This window comes from Pseudophryne corroboree (genome assembly GCF_028390025.1).
Source record: "Pseudophryne corroboree isolate aPseCor3 chromosome 3 unlocalized genomic scaffold, aPseCor3.hap2 SUPER_3_unloc_11, whole genome shotgun sequence".
Classification (NCBI taxonomy): Eukaryota; Metazoa; Chordata; class Amphibia; order Anura; family Myobatrachidae; genus Pseudophryne; species Pseudophryne corroboree.
The window spans coordinates 203,196-227,685 of NW_026967499.1; the positions used below are offsets into that span (position 1 = coordinate 203,196).

The following is a 24,490-nucleotide window of genomic DNA, read 5'->3' on the forward strand; positions in this document are numbered from 1 at the left end:
AATACTTTACTCTGCACAACATGGACAAAATATTCTTTAAATCACAGAAACAATTCAAGTTACATTATGGTATTGCAGGTAAGTAAAACAGATCAGGAGAGCCAAAACCCTATGGGGGTCATTCAGACCCAGCCGCAATAGCAGCCCGCAGCAGTTTGCTGGTGGTGGCAATATGCACGTGCGCAGTGGCCGCACAGACACACACATTGCGGTCGCATCCCTAGGGGTAAATGCGGGCGGGCCTGGACCATTTTCCGGGGGGGCTGCGTGATGTCACATCTGGGTTCATCTCTGATTAACCCCCTATAAGCTTCCAGGGTGCACCTCATATCTCATCTTTTCCAAGTTACTACAAATGATATGAGATCGGTAGCAGCACTACTTTCTGGATTATTACACAGAACACACATAAAGGCTGACACAGCAAATAACAGTATCACATACAAGGGATTAATTAGAAATAAGGAAGCATAATCATCATTTAGTCTAATTATCAACTGGTTCTGTGCGGAACCCATACACCTCTTTACTGCCTCCTGCATCCCCTGGTACTGCACTGTGACCATCCACCCTGTCTCCCCCCACTGCTGTCACCAGCCCTGTCTCCTCCAACTACTGCCACCCGCCCTGTCTCCCCCCACTACTGCCACCCGCCACATCTCCCCCAACTAGCCCCTCCTACTACTGCCACCCACCCCGCCTCCCCCACTACTGCCACCGCCCTGTCTCCTCCCACTACTGCCATCACCATTTCTACTTCCACTACTGCCACTGCCCTGTCTCCTTCCCCACTACTGTCACCCACCCCACCTCCCCCCACTATTGCCACTCAGGGACGTGCAGTGATCCAAATGGCTCAGGAGGTACTGGCTAGAGCCAGATTTACACACAACATATGAGCCAAAGTGTACATGTGGGCATTATACACAGGTGCAGCAGTATATACATCTGGACATTATACACAGGTGCAGCAGTATAAACTCCTGGAAATTTGGTGAGTTTTGATCAGAGATGTGCGGAAAAGATACACAGGTGGGGCACTGCCTCCCCTGCCATAGACTTTTTACTCCGGAGTTTTGGTTATAAACATGATTAGAATAATGCAAAGAAGATATTTACAACATAGTCTTTGTATTTTTCGTATACAGTAAAAACTCTTGCACAAACATTAGTATAACAGGAAAGGCTCTGCCTCACCTCACTGCACTGCTGCCACTACCGTCTCCCCCCACTACTGCCACTGCTCTGTCCACCCCCTTCCCCCACAACTGCACTTGCCCTGTCTCCCTCTTACACCTCAGCGCTGCTTGGGGACAATATTACCCATAGACAGTGCCTCAGGCAGCTCCTGCTACAGCACTAGTGCCACCACCCTGTCTGCCCCTATGACATTTCAGCACTGCTTGGGGATTCTTGGTACTGCTGGTAACAGTCCTTCATCTCCAGATGGAAGTAAGAAAGCAGGGCAGTAAGGAGGCAGAAGCTGCTTCTGGTACCATGGACCCTGGTCATGTAGGGCTGGGAGAGTCAGTAAGATTATGTAATAGAGTCACCATCTTACAGGCAGCCGGTGAAGGGAGCAGAGAATGGGTGTTATGTGGCAGGAACGGGCTGGTTAGGTAACAGCCTGGCTGCTGCATTCTGTACAAGCTACAAGCGGTGCAATTCTTTTGCTGGGAGACCCAGGTAGAGGACATTGCAGTAGTCTATGCGTGATGATACAAGTACATGTATGACTGTAGGTAGATCTTCAGAGGGAAATAAGTGCTGGAGTCTGGCTATGTTCCTCAGATGAGGATCTGATTGTGGCTGATATCTGATGTCTAAGTGTCACTCCACCATCCATGACACCAAGATTCCGCACATGATCAGCATTTTGTAACTCTGAACCCCCAAGCGTAAGTTTGGTTGGTTTACAAAGCTGAGCTGTAGCCCTGCCCTTTGTTGGTGAGCTTCTATCATAAGGACCTGTTTCGCCAGGACTGAGTCACAGCCAACTGGCATCACCCACACCTGGAGCTCAGCTAGACAACCATTTAGGATTGGTACTGGGTTCTCAGTACCTGGAGAAAAAGACAGGTCATCTGTATAGCAGTGGTAGATGAGGGCATGACATCTGATTATTTCACCCAGTGGTAACATGTATATTGCAAAAAGCAAAAGAGATAGGATAAGAACCTTGAAGAACAATGCATGGCAATGATGAGTATACTCCAGAAGATTAAAATGGTTCCTCACCTGAGTGATGTCTAATTTGTGCAACAAGAGCTGATTTATTTCTCAGAGTATATAAATGGCCTCTCACCTGTGTGAATTCGCTGATGTCTAAGAAGATGTGATTTCCGTGTAAAACATTTCCCACACTCAGAACATGGAAATGTCTTCTCACCTGTGTGACTTCTGTTATGTCTAACAAGAACTGATTTGTGTGCAAAAAATTTCCCACACTTAGTGCAAGAAAATGGCTTCTCACCTGTGTGACTTCTGTTATGTATAACAAAGTGGGATTTCCAGGTAAAACTTTTCGCGCACTCAGAGCAACAAAATACCTTCTCACGTGTGTGACTTCTCTCATGTGTAACAAGATGTGTTTTCCGTGTAACACACTTCCCGCACTCAGAGCAAGAAAATGGCTTCTCACCTGTGTGACTTCTGTGATGTATAACAAGATCTGATTTGTGTGCAAAACGTTTCCCACACTCAGAACATGGAAATGGCTTCTTACCTGTGTGACTTCTGTGATGTCTAACAAGATGTAATTTTTGTGCAAAACATTTCCCACACTCAGAACATGGAAATGGCTTCTCACCTGTGTGACTTTTCTGATGTGTAACAAGATGTGATTTTTGTGTAAAACATTTCCCGCACTCAGAGCAAGAAAATGGCTTCTCACCTGTGTGACTTCTGTGATGTCTAACAAGTTGTGATTTACTTGCACAACATTTCCCGCATTCAGAGCAAGAAAACAGCTTCTCACCTGTGTGACTTCTGTGATGTATAACAAGATCTGATTTGTGTGCAAAACATTTCCCACACTCAGAACATGGAAATGGCTTCTCACCTGTGTGACTTCTGTTATGTTTAACAAGAGCTGATTTGTATGCAAAACATTTCCCACACTCAGAACATGAATATGGCTTCTCACCTGTGTGACTTCTGTTATGTTTAACAAGAACTGATTTCTGTGCAAAACATTTCCCACACTCAGAACATGGAAATGGCTTCTCACCTGTGTGACTTCTCTGATGTGCAACAAGTTGTGAATTCTGTGTAAAACATTTCCCACACTCAGAACATGGAAATGGCTTCTCACCTGTGTGACTTCTCTGATGTCTAACAAGACGTGATTTCCGTGCAAAACATTTCCCACACTCAGAACATGGAAATGGCTTCTCACCTGTGTGACTTCTCTGATGTATAACAAGATCTGATTTGTATGTAAAACATTTCTCACACTCTGAACATATCAGTGGCCTTCCACCTGCCTTACCTGTGTGTGGGTTAATAAGCTTTGTGTTCTGTGTAAAACATTTGGCATCTATAGAACAGGGATACACTGTATCTACTCTCAGATCTATAACAGATGCACCAATATCAGAGTGATTAGGAGAACATTTCCAAGGATCAGAGGGATCAGCTGATAGAGCTGGATGTATAATTAGGGTAATGGGGTTATCTCCTGGAGAATCCTGTCTACTGTCATTATCTTTTATTTCACAATCCGGGGATAACATTAGATGTCCTTCTGAGATATTCCTGCTTGTGTGTCCATCTGCTGGAAATAAAATACATTATGGAAATGTGACATTTTCTGTGACAATATTAATCTTGTAAACAATAGAAGAAGACGACTCTCTGGGACACTTAATTGTAAATGTGTGTGTATAATAAAACATAACGTTTAATGAAGGCTTTATAATATTGTGTCTCAGACTATCATTGTGTCCACCCTTCTGAGAACATCACAATAACAAATGTAATATTATAATAAGACTTAGATATATCTCTCTCTTGTACTGGTAACTAACCATGAAGTATAAATGGAGATGTAGTCACTCGCCAAGTCCTATGTCAGCACCAATGTAAAACAATGGATGGGGAACATATCGTATGAATTGGAGATTCTAGATGAACAATAACATCAGTCATATGAGCTGATGGATCAGAGAAATGTCTCCTAACGTTACTCCTGGAAGCATTGGTAAGGTAGCATTCCTTTATGTGTGTGCTCATACGCTGGTAAGCCTGTACATGTGTTATTCACCTTTATATAAGGTATTGCTACAGCAGAGTAGGTGTGTAACAAGGTACTTTACATGCAATATACCATATGATATCTTGTAATAATCATCTGCTGGGTTATAATCCACTTCCTCTTACGTCCTAGAGGATACTGGGGTCCATTTAGTACCATGGGGTATAGATGGGTTCTTTGGGAGCCACTGGCACTTTAAGAGTTTAATAGTGTGGGCTGGCCCCTCCCTCTGCGCCTCCTACCAGACTCAGTTTAGAAAATGTGCCCGGAGGAGTCGGTCACAGCTAGGGGAGCTCCTAGGAGTTTTCTTAGTTTTTTTTTATTTTCTGGAGTTAGATAGATTACAGGAAGGCTGCTGGCAACAGTCTCCCTGCTTCGTGGGACTTGGGGTGGGGTTGAGAATAAGAACCAACTTATGAGAGTTAATGGTTCTCTACTCCGCTGACAGGACACTGAGCAGTGTGAGAGTCCTGATCGCAAGCCCACTGCTCACTCCCACAACACGGCCACCACCCCCTAACAAAGACAGAAGAAAGAAAAGTGGTGAGTACAGCGCCGGCATCACCAAGGTCATGGCGGACATGATGCTCCTACGCAAAGAGGGAGTGAACATAATTCCATAACTGAATGATCTGCTGATAGAGGCATCTTCCAAGGAGAATCTGTTGCAGAGTATTGCGCTCTCAACTCAACTACTCTGGTTGATCCTGAACCTTCCAATGTCCCATTTGGAATCGACAAGGAGACTGCCCTTCCTGGGGATGATATATGTACAAAAAAGAAAACAAGATTGCCTAATATTGGTGCACACTACTGTCAATAAAATATAACTTTTAATTCTTATTATTAAAAAACCTTTGCGAAATATTAAATAAAATATAGAAATGAAAAATAGAGAAAGTGTTTAAAATAAATGACTTCCTGCACACGGGTGTCCGCTATGTTGTAAATTCTATGTGTCTCTACGATACCCGACTATCTGTATATAGAGGTTATAGTTCTCAGTAAATGTTCGTATCTTATTCCTTATTGTCCTATATACATATTTCGCAAAGGTTTTTTAATAATAAGAATTAAAAGTTATATTTTATTGACAGTAGTGTGCACCAATATTAGGCAATCTTGTTTTCTTTTTTGTACATATATCATCTCATCTTGCCTATGGTAGCACCCCCCAATAAAGAACAGTTATTTAACTAAAATAGATGGTACTCGAGGGGGTCGATTCTAAAAAATAAGCGATTGGTGTGACCTCCTCTTCCTTTTGTTTGAATGCACTTCCTGGGGATGATACTCGACACAGAAGTGCAGAGGGTGTTTCTACCGGTGGAGAAAGTGTTGGTGATCCAATCAGTGGTCCGGGATGTCTTGAAACCTCCCCGGGTATCTGTTCAGGGCCGTCTTTTCGTATGGGCTCAATGGGCTCTTGCCCAAGGGCCCCAGGAGTAAAAGGGCCCTGGGCTGATAGCTGAGGGTCCCCTCTTTCCAAGGCTACCAGATTTTTGAAAATCGGCCCTGGGGAACCGGAGAGATCCAACTTTAAAACAGTGGTCCCCATCCAAGCCATTTAATTGTCCTTCCCAGCCAGATATCTCGGGTTCTGTCTGACTTAGATTTTTTCTGAGGGTATACGCAAAAAGCTGGGACTCTCCCCTTTTGGTGAACACTGGCAGCTTGTCTCTACTATACCCAGAACCAGGGATATCAGCCTTCAAGCAGCTTGTCTCTGCTCCAGCTCCACACGCCTGGTATGCAATTTTATATTTTTGTTGGTGGATTGCTCTGGCACCTGAACTCTGATCCCCAAGTCCCCATTACCTCCTGGGACTCTAGTTTTTTGCATCCCATTAAAGTTAAGAAATCTATTTCCAGGAACTGGAGATATCTGCAGTCAAGCAAGCTGCCCTCCGGACAGAAAATTATTAATATTAAGCCCACTCCACTATCAACCCCTCCCCTACGTATTAAACATTCCCTACCAACCTGAAAGTCATGTACCAGGGCCCCGTCATTCAGCCCAATGTCCCCTTCTACAGTTTAGTGTTCTCATTCCTGCCCCATCTGTGCAGGAAAGGAGTAATTAGCAGACATTATTTCTCCAGGTCCTACATGCTGAGCGAAAAATAGAACACCCCCTACCGCCCGCGGGACATCAAAGCTGCTGCTGACAGCACCCCCACCCCTACTGCTGGAGGATGGGTAGGGGCCCCACTGCATTGCTGTGCCGAGGGGTCTACACTGCTGTTAGGATGGCTCTGTATCTGTTCATCAGTGCATTCACCTGGGGAAGATGGTAGCCTCCTACGAGGCTCTACAATATGGAAGATTCCATGCACGGTTCTTCCAGCTGGATCTCCTGGACAAGTGGTCAGGATCGCATCTTCACATGCACCAGCAGATATGCCTGTCGCCGAAAGCCAGAATTTCACTACTCTGGTGGCTGCAAACTTCTCACCTGCTCGAGGGCCGCAGGTTCTGGATTCAGAATTGGATTCTTCTAACCACGGATGCAAGCCTCAAAGGTTGGGGAGTAGTCACCCAGGGAGAAAATTTCCAAGGAAAGTGGTCAAGCCAGGAATCTGTCCTTCCAATAAACATTCTGGAACTAAGGGCCATATACAATGGCCTTCTACAAGTGACTCGTCTTCTGCAAGATCGAGCCATTCAGGTTTAGTCGGACATCACAGCGGTGTCCTACATACACAGGCAGGGTGGAACAAAGTGCAGGGCTGCAATGTCAGAGGTAACAAGAATCCTCCTCTGGGCAGAAAGACACGTGATGGCACTGTTGCGATCTTCATTCCGGGAGTGGACAACTGGGAAGTGGACTTCCTCAGCAGACACGATCTCCGTCCAGTAGAATGGGGCCTCCACCCAGAGGTATTCTCAGAGGTAATACGCCGATGGGGTGTACCTCAGATAGACATGATGGCCTCTCCTCTCAACAAGAAGCTTCGGAGGTACTGTTCCAGGTCACGAGACCCACAGGCAGTGGTGGTGGTCGCCTTGGTGACTCCGTGGGTGTTCCAGTCAGTGTATGTGTTCCGTCCACTTCCACTGATCGCAAGGATTCTCAAACTAATAAAAAGAGCAAGAGTTCCGGCGATCCTCATTGCTCTGGACTGCAGGGGCCGTTTGCCTATCAAGACTTACCGCGGCTACGTTTGACGGCATGGAGGTTGAACGCCATATCTTAGCTCGGAAGGGCATTCCAAAAATGGTTATTCCTACTCTGATCCAAGCTAGGAAGGGAGTAACATCTAATCATTACCATCAGATTTGGAAAAAGTATGTGTCTTGGTGTGAATCCAAGAAGTTTCCTATGGTGGAGTTTCAACTGGGACATTTTCTCTTCTTTCTGCAAGCAGGTGTGGATGTTGGCCTACGCTTAGGCTCCATCAAGGTCCAGATTTCAGCCTTGTCTATTTTCTTCCAGAAACAATTGGCTGATATCCCTGAGGTTCAGACTTTCTTGAAAGAGGTTCTGCACATCCAACCACCCTTTGTGCCTCCTAGAACACCTTGGGATCTTAATGTGGTGCTGCAGTTCCTGCAATTGGATTGGTTCGAACCTTTACAGGAGGTGGATGTAAAGTTTCTTACTTGGAAGGCGGTCACATTGTTGGCCTTGGCTTCTGCCAGACGTGTGTCAGAATTGGGGGCATTGTTGCACAAGAGCCCCTACTTGATTTTCCATGAGGATAGAGCTGAGCTCAGAACGTGTCAGCAATTTCTCCCTAAGGTTGTGTCGGCTTTTCATATCAACCAACCTATTGTGGTGCCAGTGGCTACTGACAACTCAATTACCTCAAAGTCCTTGGATGTCGTGCGGGCTTTGAAAATCTATGTGAAGAGAACTACTCATCACAGGAAGTCGGATGCACTATTTGTCCTTTATGATCCCAACAAGATTGGGTGTCCTGCTTCTAAGAAGCCAATTTCACGCTGGATCAGGCTTACTATCCAGCATGCTTATTCCATGGCAGGATTGCCAATTCCAAAATTTGTTCAGGCCCACTCTACCCGTAAAGTGGGTTCTTCCTGGGCAGCTGCCCGGGGTGTCTCGGCTATTCGGCTTTGCCGAGCAGCTACTTGGTCAGGGTTGAACACGTTTGCTAAGTTTTACAAATTCTATACTTTGGCCTCTGAGGACTTCAAGTTTGGTAAATCAGTTCTGCTGGAACCTCAGCACTCTCCCTCCTGTACTGGGAGCTTTGGTACATCCCCATGGTACTAAATGGACGCCCTGTGCTTCGTATTACTGCAGTGTTACTTGGTTCAGTATTGTTGGTTTAGCCGTTGGTAAATTTTGTTCCAAGTTGGTTAGTTTGGCTTTCCTTTTTGTTATGTGTGAGCTGGTGTAACTCTCACCACTATCTGTGTATTTTCTTCTCTCGAAGTATGTCCGTCTCCTCGGGCACAGTTTCTAGACTGAGTCTGGTAGGAGGGGCATAGAGGGAAACCAGCCCACACTATTAAACTCTTAAAGTGCCAGTGGCTCCTAAAGCACCCGTCTATACCCCGTGGTACTAAATGGACCCCAGCATCCTCTACAGAATACGAGAAAAGAATTTACCGGTAGGTAATTCAAATCCTATTTTTACATCCCCATCATCAGTGTCTTACCTCTATCCTCTCAATAGTAATAAGGATGATGTGTGTACGGTAAGTATGATATAGAGAATTACATATCAGAATCTATACAGCTGCCGCCATACTTCTGCTTCTCATACGTGTGCTACTGGCAGCAGTGAACATCTGAGTGAGAGTGCAGGGAAGACAGCAGAGTCTGATGAGAAAGAGATTGGATCTGCCTTTGCAGGTATGTACCACACCTGTCACCCCTGTTAGTATATAAAATAATAAATAAGAGGGGCCCGAGCCCATCCAGACGGGCTTTCTGGAGTTCTCACTATGGGGGACATGTACTAAGCAGTGATAAAAGTGGAGAAGTTGCCCATAGTAACCAATCAGCTGCTCTGTATACTTTTATAGTATGCAAATTATAAATGTTCTTATCTACCCTACCTGATAGCTCTCAGCCGCCGCTGGGACCAAGACCCAATCTATTAAGTCCCCCACTCCTACTGCCCTAAAGCCGCTCACTCCGGGCACTGTTCACTGCCGCAGCCTAGTGACGCCCATGAAGCCACGGGCTGTATTCTGGAGCTATGTGCGCCCAGTCTTTCCTGCAAGCTCCAGACACCTGACTTGAAGGCGCTTTTGGCTCAGGCGGGAGCACTTGCTCTTCAGATAACACGGGTACACAGCTCCCGCTACCGCTGGGGACAGAACGGGCTGCCCACAGTCACCGGAGCCCGGCAGTGAAATTGGGAAGTGAGATGGCTGCCATTTTGGATCCTGGTGCTCGGCCATCGCATGCTTTGCCTTCTGCCTTCAATAAGGTTTAATATAAATAAGTGTCCTGACGGCTGGACCGGGGTCACTGCACTAAATTGAGGCATTTGCCTGGAGGTGAAACTACCTTGTATTTATATGGCACCACTATCATCTACTTCCTCTCAGTCTACATGCAGAGCCCAGTATCAAGTATCGTCTGAGCACAGCTCATTACACTCTGATTACAACCTCACAGTATATTATTTTGTGGATTTATTCACTGAATACATTTTGCCATTTGTGTCTCTCTGTGCTGAGTACTTCACGTCTGTGATCACGCTGACCTCTAGTGGAATTTCTCAGTCATTACTGTGTTATTTGAGTTGCATTACATAATGTTTACTTGTCACCCCGACTAAGAATGTCATATTGAATGGAGTCATCTTGATGTAACCTCCTGACAGCGTACTACTGCTCCTTTTATTTATAGATCGTTTGTATTTTCCTATTTCTGAGAGGTCAGTCTCTTTGTAGCCGGCTTACCATGCCTCCAAAAAAGGTTAAAAGGTAACAAATCGGCCCCACCTGTCCATCTCTTTGGTACCTCGAATTCAGGTGGTCCTTCTGAGACCACTACATCATCATCTGCTTCTACTTGTCAGGCGCACAGCCCAGCTGTAGACCTCTTAAGACACTCTAGATGGTCCTGTTACTCTACGCTCTATACATTCTGTGTTATCTGCATTTAAGGACGGAAATAATCTCAGAATTTAACTGTAATATTCAAGCTTTGAGGTCTGATATCAGTGAGATTGGCACTCGTACAGACTGAGATGAAAGAGATTGTTGTGTCTCACAAAGATCTGATTTCAGCGCATGACACCGTTCAGGAAGACATGGGCCAGTATTTACTAATAATCCGAGTTTGCCCAATTTGTGTTTTTTTTTTCAAAGTCCCAATCCGGGAATTCAGTAAGCACCAATCTCCGCAGTGTCTGGTCTATTCGTAATTGTTTGATTGGCAAAGTTATGAATTACGAATGAATAGACCATCAGTCAAACGCGGCTGTTATTTCATACAATACGGGTATTCACTATTCATTCGTATCTGGGTGTTAGTCTCTGAGGGCTCAAGTGCGGGTCTATTTTTTTGCGAATCACTCTGTCCATGAGCCGGGGGGACGTGCTGCATATACATTGCCTCAGATTGCTCATTCCTTTCAAACTTATTAGGAGTCCCTCTATAATCTTAGAAAGGATCAAACCCCTCAGGCTGCCTCTGATCTGAGGGTATTGATACAGAGATACCTGGCGGAAGTTAAATTTCCAAAACTTCCTGAGTCAGACCTGGATGCTCTGGAACAACCCTTTACCATAGAAGAGCTGGAAACAGCCTTGGCGGCTACACCAACTGGGAAGAGTCCGGGCCTGGATGGTTTCCCAGTCGGATACTATAAAGCCTTTAAACAATCCCTGTTGCCCCTCTTCTTGAAGGCGTGCAATTCCATCTCTGCCGAGAAAGGCTTTTCTCCGCAGACCTTGGAAGCACATATAACTGTGATCCCAAAAGAGGGTAAGGACCCCACCCAGTGCTCGAGCTACCGACCTATTTCCCTCCTCAATTGCGACATTAAACTCTTTGCTAAATTGCTTGCGCGCCGTTTGGGCCGCCTTCTCCCGCTGGTGGTTCATGTAGTTGTAGTGTCAGTGAGGCAGCACACGGCAGAGATACAATGTAGCGCCTATGCGCTCCATTGTATCCAATGGTGGGAACTTTGCGGTCAGTGGTTGACCGAAAGTAACCTCACCGCTGACCGCAAAGTTCCCAGCATTGGATACAATAGAGCGCATAGGCGCAACATAGTATCTCTGCCGTGTGCTGCCTGACAGACACTACAGGAGCACACAGCCAATCAGGAGAGTGCAACGACGTGGTGCTTCCTGATTGGCTGAAGGGACCCTCTGTGACAGGAGTCAGGGGGGGTCCTGGCAGTCGGGGAAAGGGGTCCCATGTGTAAACATGGGACCCCTTTCAGTGCGTGGTCGGGTTTCTGTTTTTTTGTTTTGCCAAGTACGTGGATTATACAAAGAAGACAAGCAACACTGGATTATGTGAGTATACATTTTTTCACAAGCACCCAGAGGATTCTACAGGGAGAAGTGGACTGAGCCTCGTGTGAACATAGGTAAGTGGTACTATGGCAACGGTGGTACACAATGACCCGCCGTGGGCTACATTCTAAACATTGCAGTCTATGCTAGTTACTAAACTAATGCCCCCTATGGGTCCTATGCCGGTAAAACCATATATAGTCCCTTCAGCTAATTCTCCGTTGGCAGATACCTTGTCCACGCAGTTACAGAAATTGAACCAGTCACTGACTACTAAGTCTGTCCCTCGCCCGCCTAAGACAAAAGTGTCCTCTAAGCGGGCCATTACTCCCTCACAATCCACTGCTGTCCCTGACACCTCGTCTGATGAAGATGGCGTTTACATAGACCCCACAGATTCTGATAATACTGCTTGTTATACTGGCTCACAAGTGGATGTTCCTGATCTCTTGGAGGCCATTAGAGTAATTTTACAGATTACAGATGATCTCGAGCCATCTGGCCCTCCTAAGAAACCAGATAGATTCAAGCGTCAGAAGGTGGTTAAACAAGTTTTACCTCACTCTGATCACCTGGTTGATATACGTCAGGAATCCTGGGAGAACCCAGGAAAGAAGTTTGTACCTCACAAGAAGCTTCTTGCTCGCTATTCCCTCGCTCAAGAGCTGACTAAAAATTGGGAGAACCCTCCTCCAGTGGACTCACATGTGACGCGGATGGTGGTCTCCTCAGCTCTACCAGTCACTACCATCACGTCTCTTAAGGAGCCTACAGACAAACGTGTGGAAGGTTGTCTAAAAGCGATTAACACCCTCACGGGTGCTGCACAGCAGCCCACTATTGCAGCAACATGGGCTGCAGAAGCTATTATTGAGTGGGCCCAGGAGTTGGAAGCTGAAATCTCTTCTGACCATGCTAGACAATGCTTGTCGTATATTGTCACAGCTTCTCTGTATATTAAAGAGGCGGCTTCTGATGCCGGCATTCTGGCAGCCAAGATTTCTACTACGTCTTTCCTGGCGCGCCGGATTTGTGGCTGAGATCCTGGTCTGTGGATCTGGATTCTAGAAAAACCCTGCAAGTACTCCCTTTCAAGGGAGATATCCTATTCGGAGAGGACTTAGACAAGATAGTGGCTGATTTGGCTACTGCCAAAAACTGCGTGTCTGCCTAATACTGCTCTTTCTGTACCGAAGGCTAAGAGTACTTCCTATCGTCCCTTCCGTCCTTCAGGTAAAGCAAAAGGTCAGGCGTACCACAAGAAGGCCCGCACTTCCAAACCCGGTAAGCCAAAGCCCAAAAGAACGTTGCCTGCCCGTCAGCCAGCTTCCAAGACTGATAAGCCTGCCGCATGACGGGGCAGGCCTCCCTCTGGGGATTACCAGGGTGGGGGGCTGGCTTCTAGGGTATACCAGGGAGTGGTTGAGGACCACTTCAGATGCCTGGGTACGGGAAGTCGTTACTCACGGTTACGCCATAGCCTTCAAAAACCGTCCCCCTCATCGATTTTACCTGACAGACGTCCCTTCGGACCAAGTAAAGGCAAAGACCCTACATTCAGTGGTACAGACCCTCCTGGACTCAGGAGTCGTAGTACAGGTGCCTCTTGCTCAGAGAGGTCAGGGGTACTATTCTCCGCTATTCCTAGTTCCGAAACCGAATGGGTCCTCCCGGCCCATTCTCAACCTCAAGGCCCTGAACAAGTTTGTGAGAGTCTCCAAGTTCCGTATGGAAACACTTTGCTCTATAGTTCTGGCCTTGGAGTCACATCAACAATACCCGAGATTTGCGGTTGGCAACCTCCACTACCAGTTTCGGGCATTACCCTTTGGTTCAACAACGGCTCCACGAGTCTTCACCAAGGTTATGGCGGCCATGGCGGCGGTACTCCATCGTCAAGGGGTCAGGATCCTACCGTATCTAGATGACCTGTTGATCCTGGCAAATTCCCCAGACATTCTCCTACGTCACCTAGATTTGACGATCCGGTTTCTACAAGCCCACGGGTGGCTCATCAACTAGAAGATCCCTGCTCAGTGCATCTGTGAGCGCTATTGGACACTCACATCCAGCGGTTGTTCTTGTCTCAGGAGAAGGTCCTGAAACTTCAGGACAGGATTCGTTGCTTCCTCTCTCGTCCGCAAGTGTCGATTCATTCGGCAATGCAGGTGTTGGGCCTCATGGTGTCAGCATTCGACATAGTGGAGTATGCTCAATTTCATTCTCGCCACCTCCAGAGGCTGATTCTGGCCAAGTGGGACGGCCTGCCTCACTGGATCAGATCTCACATGATCTCCTCAACTCCGGAGGTCCGTCTGTCGCTGTACTGGTGGCTCCAGGACCAACAACTGGGCAGGGGCCGTCCCTTCTGGATACCCAACTGGGTACTGTTGACAACGGAGGCCAGTCTGAGGGGTTGGGGCGCGGTGTTGGAGCAACACTCCCTTCAGGGACGGTGGACAAAGGAGGAGTCTCTCCTCCCGATCAACATTCTGGAATTGCGGGCGGTCTTCAACTCGTTGAACCTAGCCCAGCACTTGATACAGAACCGTCCTGTTCAGATACAGTTGGACAACGCCACCACACAGTGGCATACATAAATCATCAAGGCGGCACTCGAAGCCACATGGCAATGAAGGAAGTATCACGGATTCTTCAATGGGCGAAACGCCATCTACCGGCAATATTCATTCCGGGAGTCCTGAATTGGGAAGCGGACTCTCAGTCGTCAGGACGTACCCGCCGGAGAGTGGGGCCTCCATCCAGAAGTGTTTCAACTCCTAGTGGAAAGGTGGGGCCTTCCAGACGTGGATCCGATGGCGTCTCGACACAATCACAAGGTTCCGGTCTTCGGAGCAAGGACAAGGGATCCTCAAGCAGCATTTGTGGATGCGCTGGCGGTGCCATGGAAGTTTCGGCTACCGTACGTGTTCTCTCCAGTGTCACTTCTGCCCAGAGTGATTCGGAAGTTCAAGCAGGAATCCTGCTTCTCATAGCTCCAGCGTGGCCCAGACGACATTGGTTCTCAGACCTACAGGGCCTCTCGTCAGAGCTTCCAATACTACTTCCACAACACCCAGACCTCCTCGTTCAGGGCCCATGTGTCTACCAGGGCCCGTCTTTGACGGCGTGGCTCTTGAAGCTTCCATCTTGAGGGCTAAAGGGTTTTCTGATGCGGTCATTAAAACTATGTTGCGGGCCCGGAAACCGGCTTCTGCTCGGATTTACCATAGGGTCTGGCATTCTTACTTTGTGTGGTGCGCATCTAACAATCATGACGCTTCCAAATTTAGTACAGCACAGCTTTTTGCTTTCCTTCAGCAAGGCCTAGACTTAGGCTTGTGGCTGGCCTCCCTAAAAGGTTCATATTTTTGCCTTGTCGGTGTGGTTTCAGAGAAAGATTGCAACTTTGCCTGATGTTCATAGATTTACTCAGGGTGTGTTGCGTATCCAACCTCCCTATGTCTCGCCTGTGGCTCCTTGGGACTTGTTGGTGGTTTTGGAGGCATGCAAAAGAACCTCCATTTGAGCCTCTTGGTTCAGCTGATCTTAAGTGGCTTTCCCTTAAGGTGGTGTTTCTGCTGGCTATTGCCTCAGCTAGAAGGGTGTCAGATTTGGGTGCTTTGTCTTGTAACTCACCTCATCTGATATTTCACCGTGACCGGGCGGTCCTTAGGACTCATCCCGGATATTTACCTAAGGTGGTTTCTTCGTTTCACCTTAATCAGGAGATTGTGGTTCCTGCCCTTGTCTCTCCTGACTTGTCTCCCAAAGAGCGGTCTTTGGATGTGGTACTGGCTCTCCGTATCTATGTGAGGAGAACTGCTTCCATTAGGAAATCTGATTCTTTGTATTGTTTGGATTTCACAAACGTGGCTGGCCTGCTCACAAGCAGACTTTGCCCAGATGGATTAGAATGGTGATTGCACATGCTTATGTGAAGGCTGGTCTGTCAGCTCCTGCTCACATTACTGCCCATTCTACTCGGTCTGTGGGACCCTCTTGGGCGGCCCGCCGTGGTGCGATCCTTGAACAATTGTGCAAGGCGGCTACGTAGTCCTCGGTGAACACGTTCATAAGGTTCTATGCCTTCGATACTGCCGCTTCCCAGGATGCCTCCTTTGGATGCCGGGTTCAAAGGAACTGCTTTAGGATATCCCCATTGTCCAATCCCAGTGTACCCCGCAGCAGAAAACGAGATTTATGGTAAGAACTTACCTTTGTTAAATCTCTCTGCGAGGTACACTGGGCTCCACAAGGCGCCCACCCTGACACACTTAGCTTCTTTGGGTTGGTATGGCATTAGCCGCTGACACTTCTCCTGTCGTGAGAGTGTGGTGTATGTGGCTACTAACTGTTGTCATCTCTTATCCTGCTACTGCATTGGGCTGGTTAACTGAAAACTGAGCTCCTGTGCGGAGGGGCGGGGTTATAGAGGAGGCGGCGCTGTGCATCTTGGGAACAGTCAAGCTTTGAGCCTGTTGGTGCTTCAGATCAAGATCCTACTCTACACTCCATTGTCCAATCCTTGTGGAGCCCAGTGTACCTCGCAGAAAGAGATTTAACAAAGGTAAGTTCTTACCATAAAACTCGTTTTTTCATATTAAAGAATGCATTCACAAGGCTGCTTTGCCTTCCTCATCCACAGCTGAGTGCCTGTATAATCTGCAGATATTTCCTGATATTTCTCGGGAGACGCTGGCCAAAAGGCATCTATTCCACCCAAGGAAATGTACAATACAAATGGGTATTTCCTACTAAGGTTATTGTAATGCGAAACGGCGCCTTCACAGTGATACCTTCAACCGAGGATGGCCCTGCTATACTGAAAACATAGGATATTAATACCTACCGGTAAATCCTTTTCTCTTAGTCTGTAGGGGATACTGGGATGGTTTTAGTACCATGGGGTATAGATGGGGTTCATTGGTGCCTGGCACTTTAAAACTTCTTCAGAGAGTGTGCTGGCTCCCCCCTTCTAAGCCCCTCCTGTAGACTCAGTCTAGGAAAACTATGCCCGAGGAGACGGACATACTTTGAAAGGAGGAAAAGGGACAAGAAAGTGGTGAGAGAACGAACCAGCACACAACATAACAAGAGGATAGCAACACTAAACCCAATTTGAAAATAGGGACAGCAAAAGCAGACCAAAAATACAACACACAAGAACAACTCTTGCTGGAAAATATCAAAGCACAGAGGCGGGTGCCCAGTATCCCCTATGGACTATGAAAAAAAGGGTTTACCGGTAGGTATTAAAATCCTATTTTCTCTAATGTCCAAGGGGATACTGGGTTGGTCTTAGTACCATGGGGAAGTTCCAAAACTCCAAACCGGGTGGGAGAGTGCCGAGACCCAATCAAAACTGATTGACCAAACTGAAAGTCCTCAGTTGCCAAGGTGTTGAACCTTTAAAACTTTACAGCGTGTTCGAACCCAACCAAGTAGCTGCCCAGCATAACTGCAAAGCCGAGACACCCCGGGCAGCCACCTAGGAAGAACCCACTGACCGTGTGGAGTGGGCCTGAACAGACCTAGGCAGCGGCAAAGCCGCCGAAGAGTGAGCCTGTTGGATCGTAAGCCTGATCCAACATGCAATAGACTGTTTCGAAGGAGGACAACCAATCTTTGAAGCATCATAGAGAACAAAAAGCAAGTCTGATTTTAAGACGAGCTGGCCTCTTGACATAAATCTCCAAAGCCCAAACCACGTCCAAGGACATTGGTGTAACAGACGTGCCAGTGACAACCAGAACCACCATCGGCCAATTAATATGAAATGCTGACAGCACCTTAGGCAAGAATGTCTAGCGAGTTTTGAGCACAGCTCTATCCTCATGAAACACCAGAGAAGGACTCTTACAGGATAAGGCCCCTAATTCCAAAACACGCCTCACCAAGGCCAAGGCCAACAACATGATAGCCTGCCATGTCAAATACTCCATGTCCACCTTGTGGAAAGGTTAAATCAAACCGATTGGAGAAAGGCCAGAACCAAATTGAGAACTCACGGCCCTCTGGGAGGCACAAAGGGTGGTCGAATATAAAGGACACCTGTCAAGAACATCTGGACCACTGGGAGAACAGCCAATTGTTCCCTGGAAGAAAAAGATAAGTCTGAGATTTGAACTTTTATGGAGCCTAAATGTAGGCCCACATCCACAACAGCCTGCAGGAAGTGCAAGAAATGTCCCAGATGAAAATCCACAGCAGAATACTGTTGACCCTCACACCAAGAGACACATTTCTTCCATATGCGATGGTTATGTTTCAATGCGACCATCTGGCCAGCTTGGAGCACAGTCGAGATAACCTTGCCCGGAATCTCTTTCCTGGCAAAAATCCTCCCAATATACTTCCATTGCATCAAACGTAGCCGTGGTAAGTCTGGATAGACTAACGGCCCTTGTGTAAGACGATCATCCTGAAGTGGCAGAGGCCAGGGGCCTACGAGTAATAAGGCTAGAATGTCTACATACCAGGCCCTGCAGGGCCAGTATGGGGCAATCAGAATTACCTGAACCCTGCCCTTTAAATCCTTTGAGAACTCTTGGAATTAGAGGAACTGGAGGAAACAAGTACACCAACCGGTAAATCCACGGTGTCGCCAGAGCATCCACTGCTACGGCCTGTGGATCCCTCGTCCCAGAACAGTAGCGCAGGAGCTTCTTGGTGAGCTGAGAAACCAACAAGTCAATTTGCAGGCAGCCCCACCAATTAAATATCTGCTGTAACACTTGCGGGTAGAGAACCCATTTCCCCAGGTGCAGATCGTGTCTACTAAGGAAGTCTGCTCCCCAATTGTCTACTCCCAGAATTAATATGGTGGAAATGGCCTTGGAATTCCGCTCCACCCAGAGGATTATCTGTGACACATCCCTCATTGCAGCTCTGCTGTTTGGACCTCCTTGTTGGTTTATGTACACCACAGTTGGTGCGTTTTCTGACAATACCTGTATGGCCTGATACTGTAGGACATAGAGGTCAGCAGAAGGGCATTGTAAATCACCCTGAGTTCCAAAACATTTATCGGAAGGGAAGCCTCTTGATCAGACCACCTTCATTGGAACCGAGCCCCTAGGGTCACTGCACCCCAACAATGGAGGCTTGCATCCGTTGTCAACAGAATCTAATCCTGAATTCCGAAGTGTCGACCCTCCAGGAGGGAGATCAGTAACCACCATAAGAGGGAAATCCTGGCGTTTGGTGAAAGGCATATCATCTGGCGCATGTGTAGATGTGACCCAGACCATTTGTCCAGCAGATCCAGCTGGAATGGTCATGCATGGAATCTTCCGTACTGAATTGCGTCGTAGGAGGCCATCATCTCTCCCAGTAAGCGTATGCAAAGATGTACCGAGATTTTGTTCAGCTTCAAAATGGAACGTACCATCGTCTGAATGATCTTTGCCTTGTCCATAGGAAGGAACACCTTCTGAGACATCGTGTCCAGTATCATTACCAGGAACTGAAGCCTCTGCATAGGTTCTAGGTGGGATTTCTGCAGATTAAGAATCCACCCATGATCCGTGAGTAGTCGTGTTGGAAGGCTGATCTTTTCCATCAACTGTGCTCTGAATATAGCCATTATGAGGAGATCGTCCAAGTATGGAATGATGTTCACTTCCTGCTTGCGGAGTTGTAGCAACATCTCTGCCATCACCCCTGATAATACCCTCAGTACAGTTGAGAGACCAAAAGGCAAGGCCTGGACCTGGTAGTGACTGTCCTGCAGTGCAAACCTGAGGTAAACCTGAAGAGGCAGCCATATTGGGATGTGAAGATACGCATCCTTAATATCCAAAGAAACCAGGAATTCCCCTTCTTCCATGTCACGCTTGGCCTGAGTTGGGGATCTGATGACTGATAATTGACTGAGGGAGCAGCTATCGGCAAAGGAAGGAAACGATGTGGCTGAATGTACATCTTACTCATGGATTGAACACTTAGGCCCGAAGATGTAGAGGGGTAGGCAATGAGGACAATGACCGAGAACGATACACTGAAGAAAGAGGAATTCAGTTTTAATGAGACCTCAATCATACACAATGACTAGGAGAGAAGTCTGAGTGAATTCTGAAAGACGAAAGGTTCATGACTTGTAACCGACGCTGAAAAATACTGAATGAAGTGACTTGTGATTTGCAAATTATGCTGAAGAACATGGAATGAAGAGATGACTTGTGATTTTTAAACACTGACGAAGAGCGTATCGCTGTGAGCACCATCAGCAAACGGAGACCCTCTACCAGATAGAGGACCCAGCGGTTAAATCGCAAGAGTAGGTGGACTGGGAGCAAAGGACTGCAATAACAGAACTGACCAACAGGCGGACATAACAGAACCAGGATACCAGGGGTTAACCTGGGAGCCAGAGCGCAGGGCACCTTACAGCAGCAAGTAACTTGAAGTACTGGCAACATAGCTAAGCATCAACCCCTTTTTATAAGGGAAGCCTGTACCGGATTGGCTGGACGCGAACTGGGATACCTATTGACTGGGATTGGTCTCCAACATGGTGGCTCCCTGCACAGAGGACACATGTGAAACCAGCACAAAGCCACTACCTCTGGCCTCAGCCTCCCAGACGCAGCACTCCAGTAACAGGACACTTGGAAACAGACACCTTCGGCTGCCATGCTCCGCTCCCTAGGACCCGGACCCTGGCCTCCAGACACCCGGCAGCCGCACCAGAGGACCTTGCTGCTGTAGTGCCTATCCATCGCAGCGACACCAGCAAGCTAAGAGGAAGGCCGCAGGGACCAGAACCAGTGGTAAGATTCTGGATGCTGACAGTACCCCCCTTTTTAGGGTGGTCTCCGAACACCCACGCTGCTTAGTGGGATTCTTGGAATGAAAGGCGCAACTCAGTCTTGGAGCATGAACATCCTCTGCAGCCACCCAAGATCTTTCCTCCGGACCATATCCTCTCCAATCTATGAGATACTGGACACGACCATACCTCTTGCGGAAGTCAAGAAACTTATGAACCTCGAAATCCTCATTTTGAGCAGCTTGAACCCTGGGAGGTTAAGGGAAAGCTGCCCGAAAAAGATTTAGTACAAGAGGCTTTAGCAGAGAAACGTGGAAGGCATTGGGAATTTTAAAATAGGGAGGCAGTTTCACCTTGTAAGAAACAGGATTCAACACTCTTTTAATAGGATACGGACCGATGAATCTTGGAGCAAACTTTTTGGTAGGAACTTTGAGTCTGAGGTTTCTGGTGGATATCCAAACACGATTTCCCACTTTGAGACTAGGAACAGCCCTACGTTTCCGATCAGCGTAGGTCTTTTATTTCTGGGAAGTCTTAAGTAGTGCCTTATAAATTTGTCTCCAAATCTTAGTGAACCGACGAAGAGCAGATTCAGCAGCAGGAACCTCAAAATGTGGGAGAGATTAGAAAGAAGGAACTTGTGGATGAAAACTATAATTAATGAAGAAAGGAGTGGAATTGGTAGAAGAATGATATAGGTTATTGTATGCAAATTCAGCAAATGGGAGGTAATCCATCCAGTCTTCCTGAGCAGGGGACATGAACATCCGTAAGAAAGTTTCCAGATCTTGGTCGACTCTTTCAGTCTGTCTGTCAGTCTGGGGATGGTAGGCTGAAGAGAAGTTCAACTTGATTCCTAGGACAGAGCTGAGAGCTTTCCAGAACTTGGCGAGGAATTGAGGACCCTGATCAGAAACTATTTCCTGTGGAAGGCCATGCAAATGAAAAATCTATGAGAAAAACAATTTGGATAGCTGAGGAGCAGAGGGAAGACCGGTGAGGGGTATGAAGTGAGCCATCTTCGAAAATCATTCCACAAATGACCCAAATGGTGTTGTGCCCTATGGAGACTGGCAAATCGGTTATGAAATCCATAGAGATGTTAGTCCAAGGCTTTAGAGGTATTGGAAGTGGATGAAGAAGACCCGAGGTAGATGTTCGTGGACTTTTATGTTGAACACACTTGGAAAAGGCTGCTACAAATTCAAAGACATCCGTTTTAAGATGAGGCCACCAGTAGAATCGCTGAATGAACCCGAGAGTCTTAAGACCACTGGCATGACACATGAAAGATGAAGAATGAGCCCATGTAAGAAATTTCCTGCAAAATTTTGGTGCTACAAAAGTTCTCCCCGGAGGAGGTAGAGGAAGGGCTAAAACACACGAGCCAGCTTTTGCCGGCCGGGAAAAAGCCGGATGGCTTTTTCCCGTGCCGGCATTGTAATTAACAGTGTGAGGGGTAGGGTCCCTTCACACTGCACGGCCCCGGCCTGGCTGCTGGGTTGCAGCCGGAACTATCCACTGGAAGGTCCGGCTGCCGGACCGTCTTTGCAGTCAGTGAACATTGTGTGTGAAGGGGAGCTTTCACACACAACGCCTTTTTCCCAAGCCGTGTCTAATGCTGCGCATGCGCACAGCATTACACACGGCTCAAAGCCGTCCTGTGTGACAGACTCTGCCGGTTTCTCCCAGATGGCAAAAAGCCGGACATAGTTTGTCCGGCTTTTTGCCAGCCGGGAGAAACCGGCCAGTGTGTTACAGCCCGAACAGTACGAGCTGGAGCAAATGAAGCCGGATTCAGAATAAATTGTTTCTCAGAGGAGTTGAGTGAATCATTCGTTTGAAAATAACGAGATAGTGCATCTGCTCTTCGATATAAGGTTCCTGGGCGGTTAAAGAGTTTGAAGGAGAACCGAGAGAAGAAGAGAGCCCACCTGGCTAGCCATGGGTTTAAACAACGAGTTTAAACAATGGGTTTAGCTTTCTTATGAGATGATTTTCCAGTTCTACCCATTCATCAGCGTAACATTACGGAGATTAGAGAACAAGGTCAGGAGGCCATAGCAGAAGTATTGAAGAAGTCAAACAGTATGGAGGCTGTAGTCAGCACAGTCTGCCACTAGAGGGAGTCAACAGAGCATGAGTGGAGGCCAGGCAATAATAATAATTAAAGCAGTTCAGGCGACCACTTACTGCCCAGGTAGGGCCGCAGCGGCAGAAGTCCCTGCCGGAAATCACTGAGGCTGAAGGGCACTGATCATGGGCTGTCAGTGTCTGTAGCTCCCAGACAGTGGCGGTTCTTGCCACGGGCAAGCAGGACTTTTGCCCGGGGCGCCGCCTTCCGGAGGGCGCTGGCGCCATCCGGAGGGCGCCGCACCGTGGCAAGATCCGCCACTGCCGCCCGCTGTGTCCCCCGTCCGCTGCCGTCCCCTGTGAAGGGAACTAGACGCTATGCGTCTAGTTTCCCTTCGTGGAGAGTAACTGCTGAGCGGTGCGCGATGACGTCATCGCGCACCGCACAGCAAAGGTCCTCTCCACGAAGGGAACTAGACGCATAGCGTCTAGTTTCTCTTCGTGGAGAGGACCTTTTGCTGTGCGGTGCGCGATGACGTCATCGCGCACCGCTCAGCAGTCAAAGCGGCGCTTTCAATGTACAGGGGGCGTGACTCTCCACGCCCCCTGTATTAGGCCACGCCCCTTTCTCGCCCGGGGCGCTCTGCGCCCTGGAACCGGCCCTGCTCCCAGAGAAGCGGCTGGTTTCAGGAGGGCATGTGGCTATACTTCCCGTTTTCAAGATGGCCACTTCTGGTAGGGAAGCCCAAATCAGAAGAAACTGTCCGGCTATGGTGGGTGAACCAGGTCAGTAATAAGGCAGGAGAGGAGAGGGTACTAGGATGCAGTGGCACAGGGTAGCGTATCTGGATGCATAGGAACCCCACGTGTATGTTCTCTATAATTCAAAGCTCCGCCAGATTCCCCCGTAGCACCATGGGTTAGGAGGAGAGGGGAGATGCCGGCACACTGCTGGAGTGATGACAGGCAATCGCTCCATGTATTCCCCGCTGCCACGACTCAGGGCTTCAACGGCCGGACAGTAGGAGAAGGCAGGCTGCGGGCAGGTGAGCTGACTAAACTGACGCGTCCCTGCTGAGGCCACCAATCCCCGTAGTATGCACCGCATCAGATGCCGGGAGAGCAGCTCCGCTCCGTGTCTCCCACCGCGGTCACCGCTGATCCCCAGTCAGCCTCTCCAAACGGCTTCAACAGCACGGCTAGGCACAAGAGCCACACAGCCCTCGGTGAGTAGCAGCGCTACCTCGCTGAGGTCCGGTCCGCGGTGGGATCACTGCATAACTTCAGTCCGTGGCTTCGGATCCGGGGGTAGGCTGCAACCTGCAAAAGCCAAATGAATGGCTCCCCGCTTCCGCAACCTACAAAACACACAGAGGGGCAAGAAAGGGCCCGAAAGAGCCCGTAGGACAGATGTAAAAGGCAGAAAGGACCTATATAAGCAGGAGTACTTTATCCTGCTTCCTGCTGCCTTTCCAGTCAGGCCACACAACCAGTGACATCATTTATTGATGTTGAAAACAAAAGTAATGTAGATTTTCGCACCAATCTAAGACCTGCAAATCTACTTTGGGAGCCATCTCCCTTTTTTTTTTTTTTTTTTAAACAGTCCCCAGCTGGACGAGGATAATTGGAATTCCATTTCCTGGAATACTAATTTCCTACTGGGCGTAACCCAAAATTTCCATCAGCTGTTTTGGGATGTTTAAACACAGTTGCCTTAGTTTTTTAACACAGGCTCTGCTGCCTCTTCTGAGGATAGAATGGCTTACATAGCACTAATTAGCTCAGATATGTCCACTGAGCTGAGACCTTCTGAAGTGCAATGAGTCCTCATCCTCCAACGAATCCTCATCTAAAACATGTATAAGTGACTGTGAAGATGTTGTATCATGTCTATGTGATTTACTTACCACCAGCCTTTCAGCCTGCTTTTT

At 47.8% G+C, this 24,490-nt stretch overlaps 1 protein-coding gene across 1 annotated transcript; it reads right to left on the minus strand.

Moving 5' to 3' along the window:
- Nucleotides 1-820: 820 nt before the first annotated feature.
- LOC134983263 (zinc finger protein 260-like) lies at nt 821-19,151 on the minus strand. The gene is made up of 4 exons (XM_063948987.1): nt 19,098-19,151; nt 18,225-18,675; nt 12,413-12,475; nt 821-3,772 (listed from the first exon to the last, which is right to left on the minus strand). Exons 1-4 carry the CDS (start codon nt 19,149-19,151, stop codon nt 2,274-2,276), a joined length of 2,067 nt encoding a protein of 688 aa, XP_063805057.1. The 3' UTR covers nt 821-2,273.
- Nucleotides 19,152-24,490: the final 5,339 nt, after the last annotated feature.

Bases quoted from the DNA above. Each gene is read 5' to 3' on its own strand.
- LOC134983263 (XM_063948987.1), bottom strand. From the start codon at position 19,151: ATGTCTCAGAAGGTGTTCCTTCCTATGGACAAGGCAAAGATCATTCAG. The intron at 18,676-19,097 runs GTACGTTCCATT...TATGTCCTACAG, and splicing joins CAAAGATCATTCAGACGATG to TATCAGGCCATACAGGTATT. The intron at 12,476-18,224 runs GTAATTCTGATT...GTTTGTCTGTAG, and splicing joins ATTTAAAGGGCAGGGTTCAG to GCTCCTTAAGAGACGTGATG.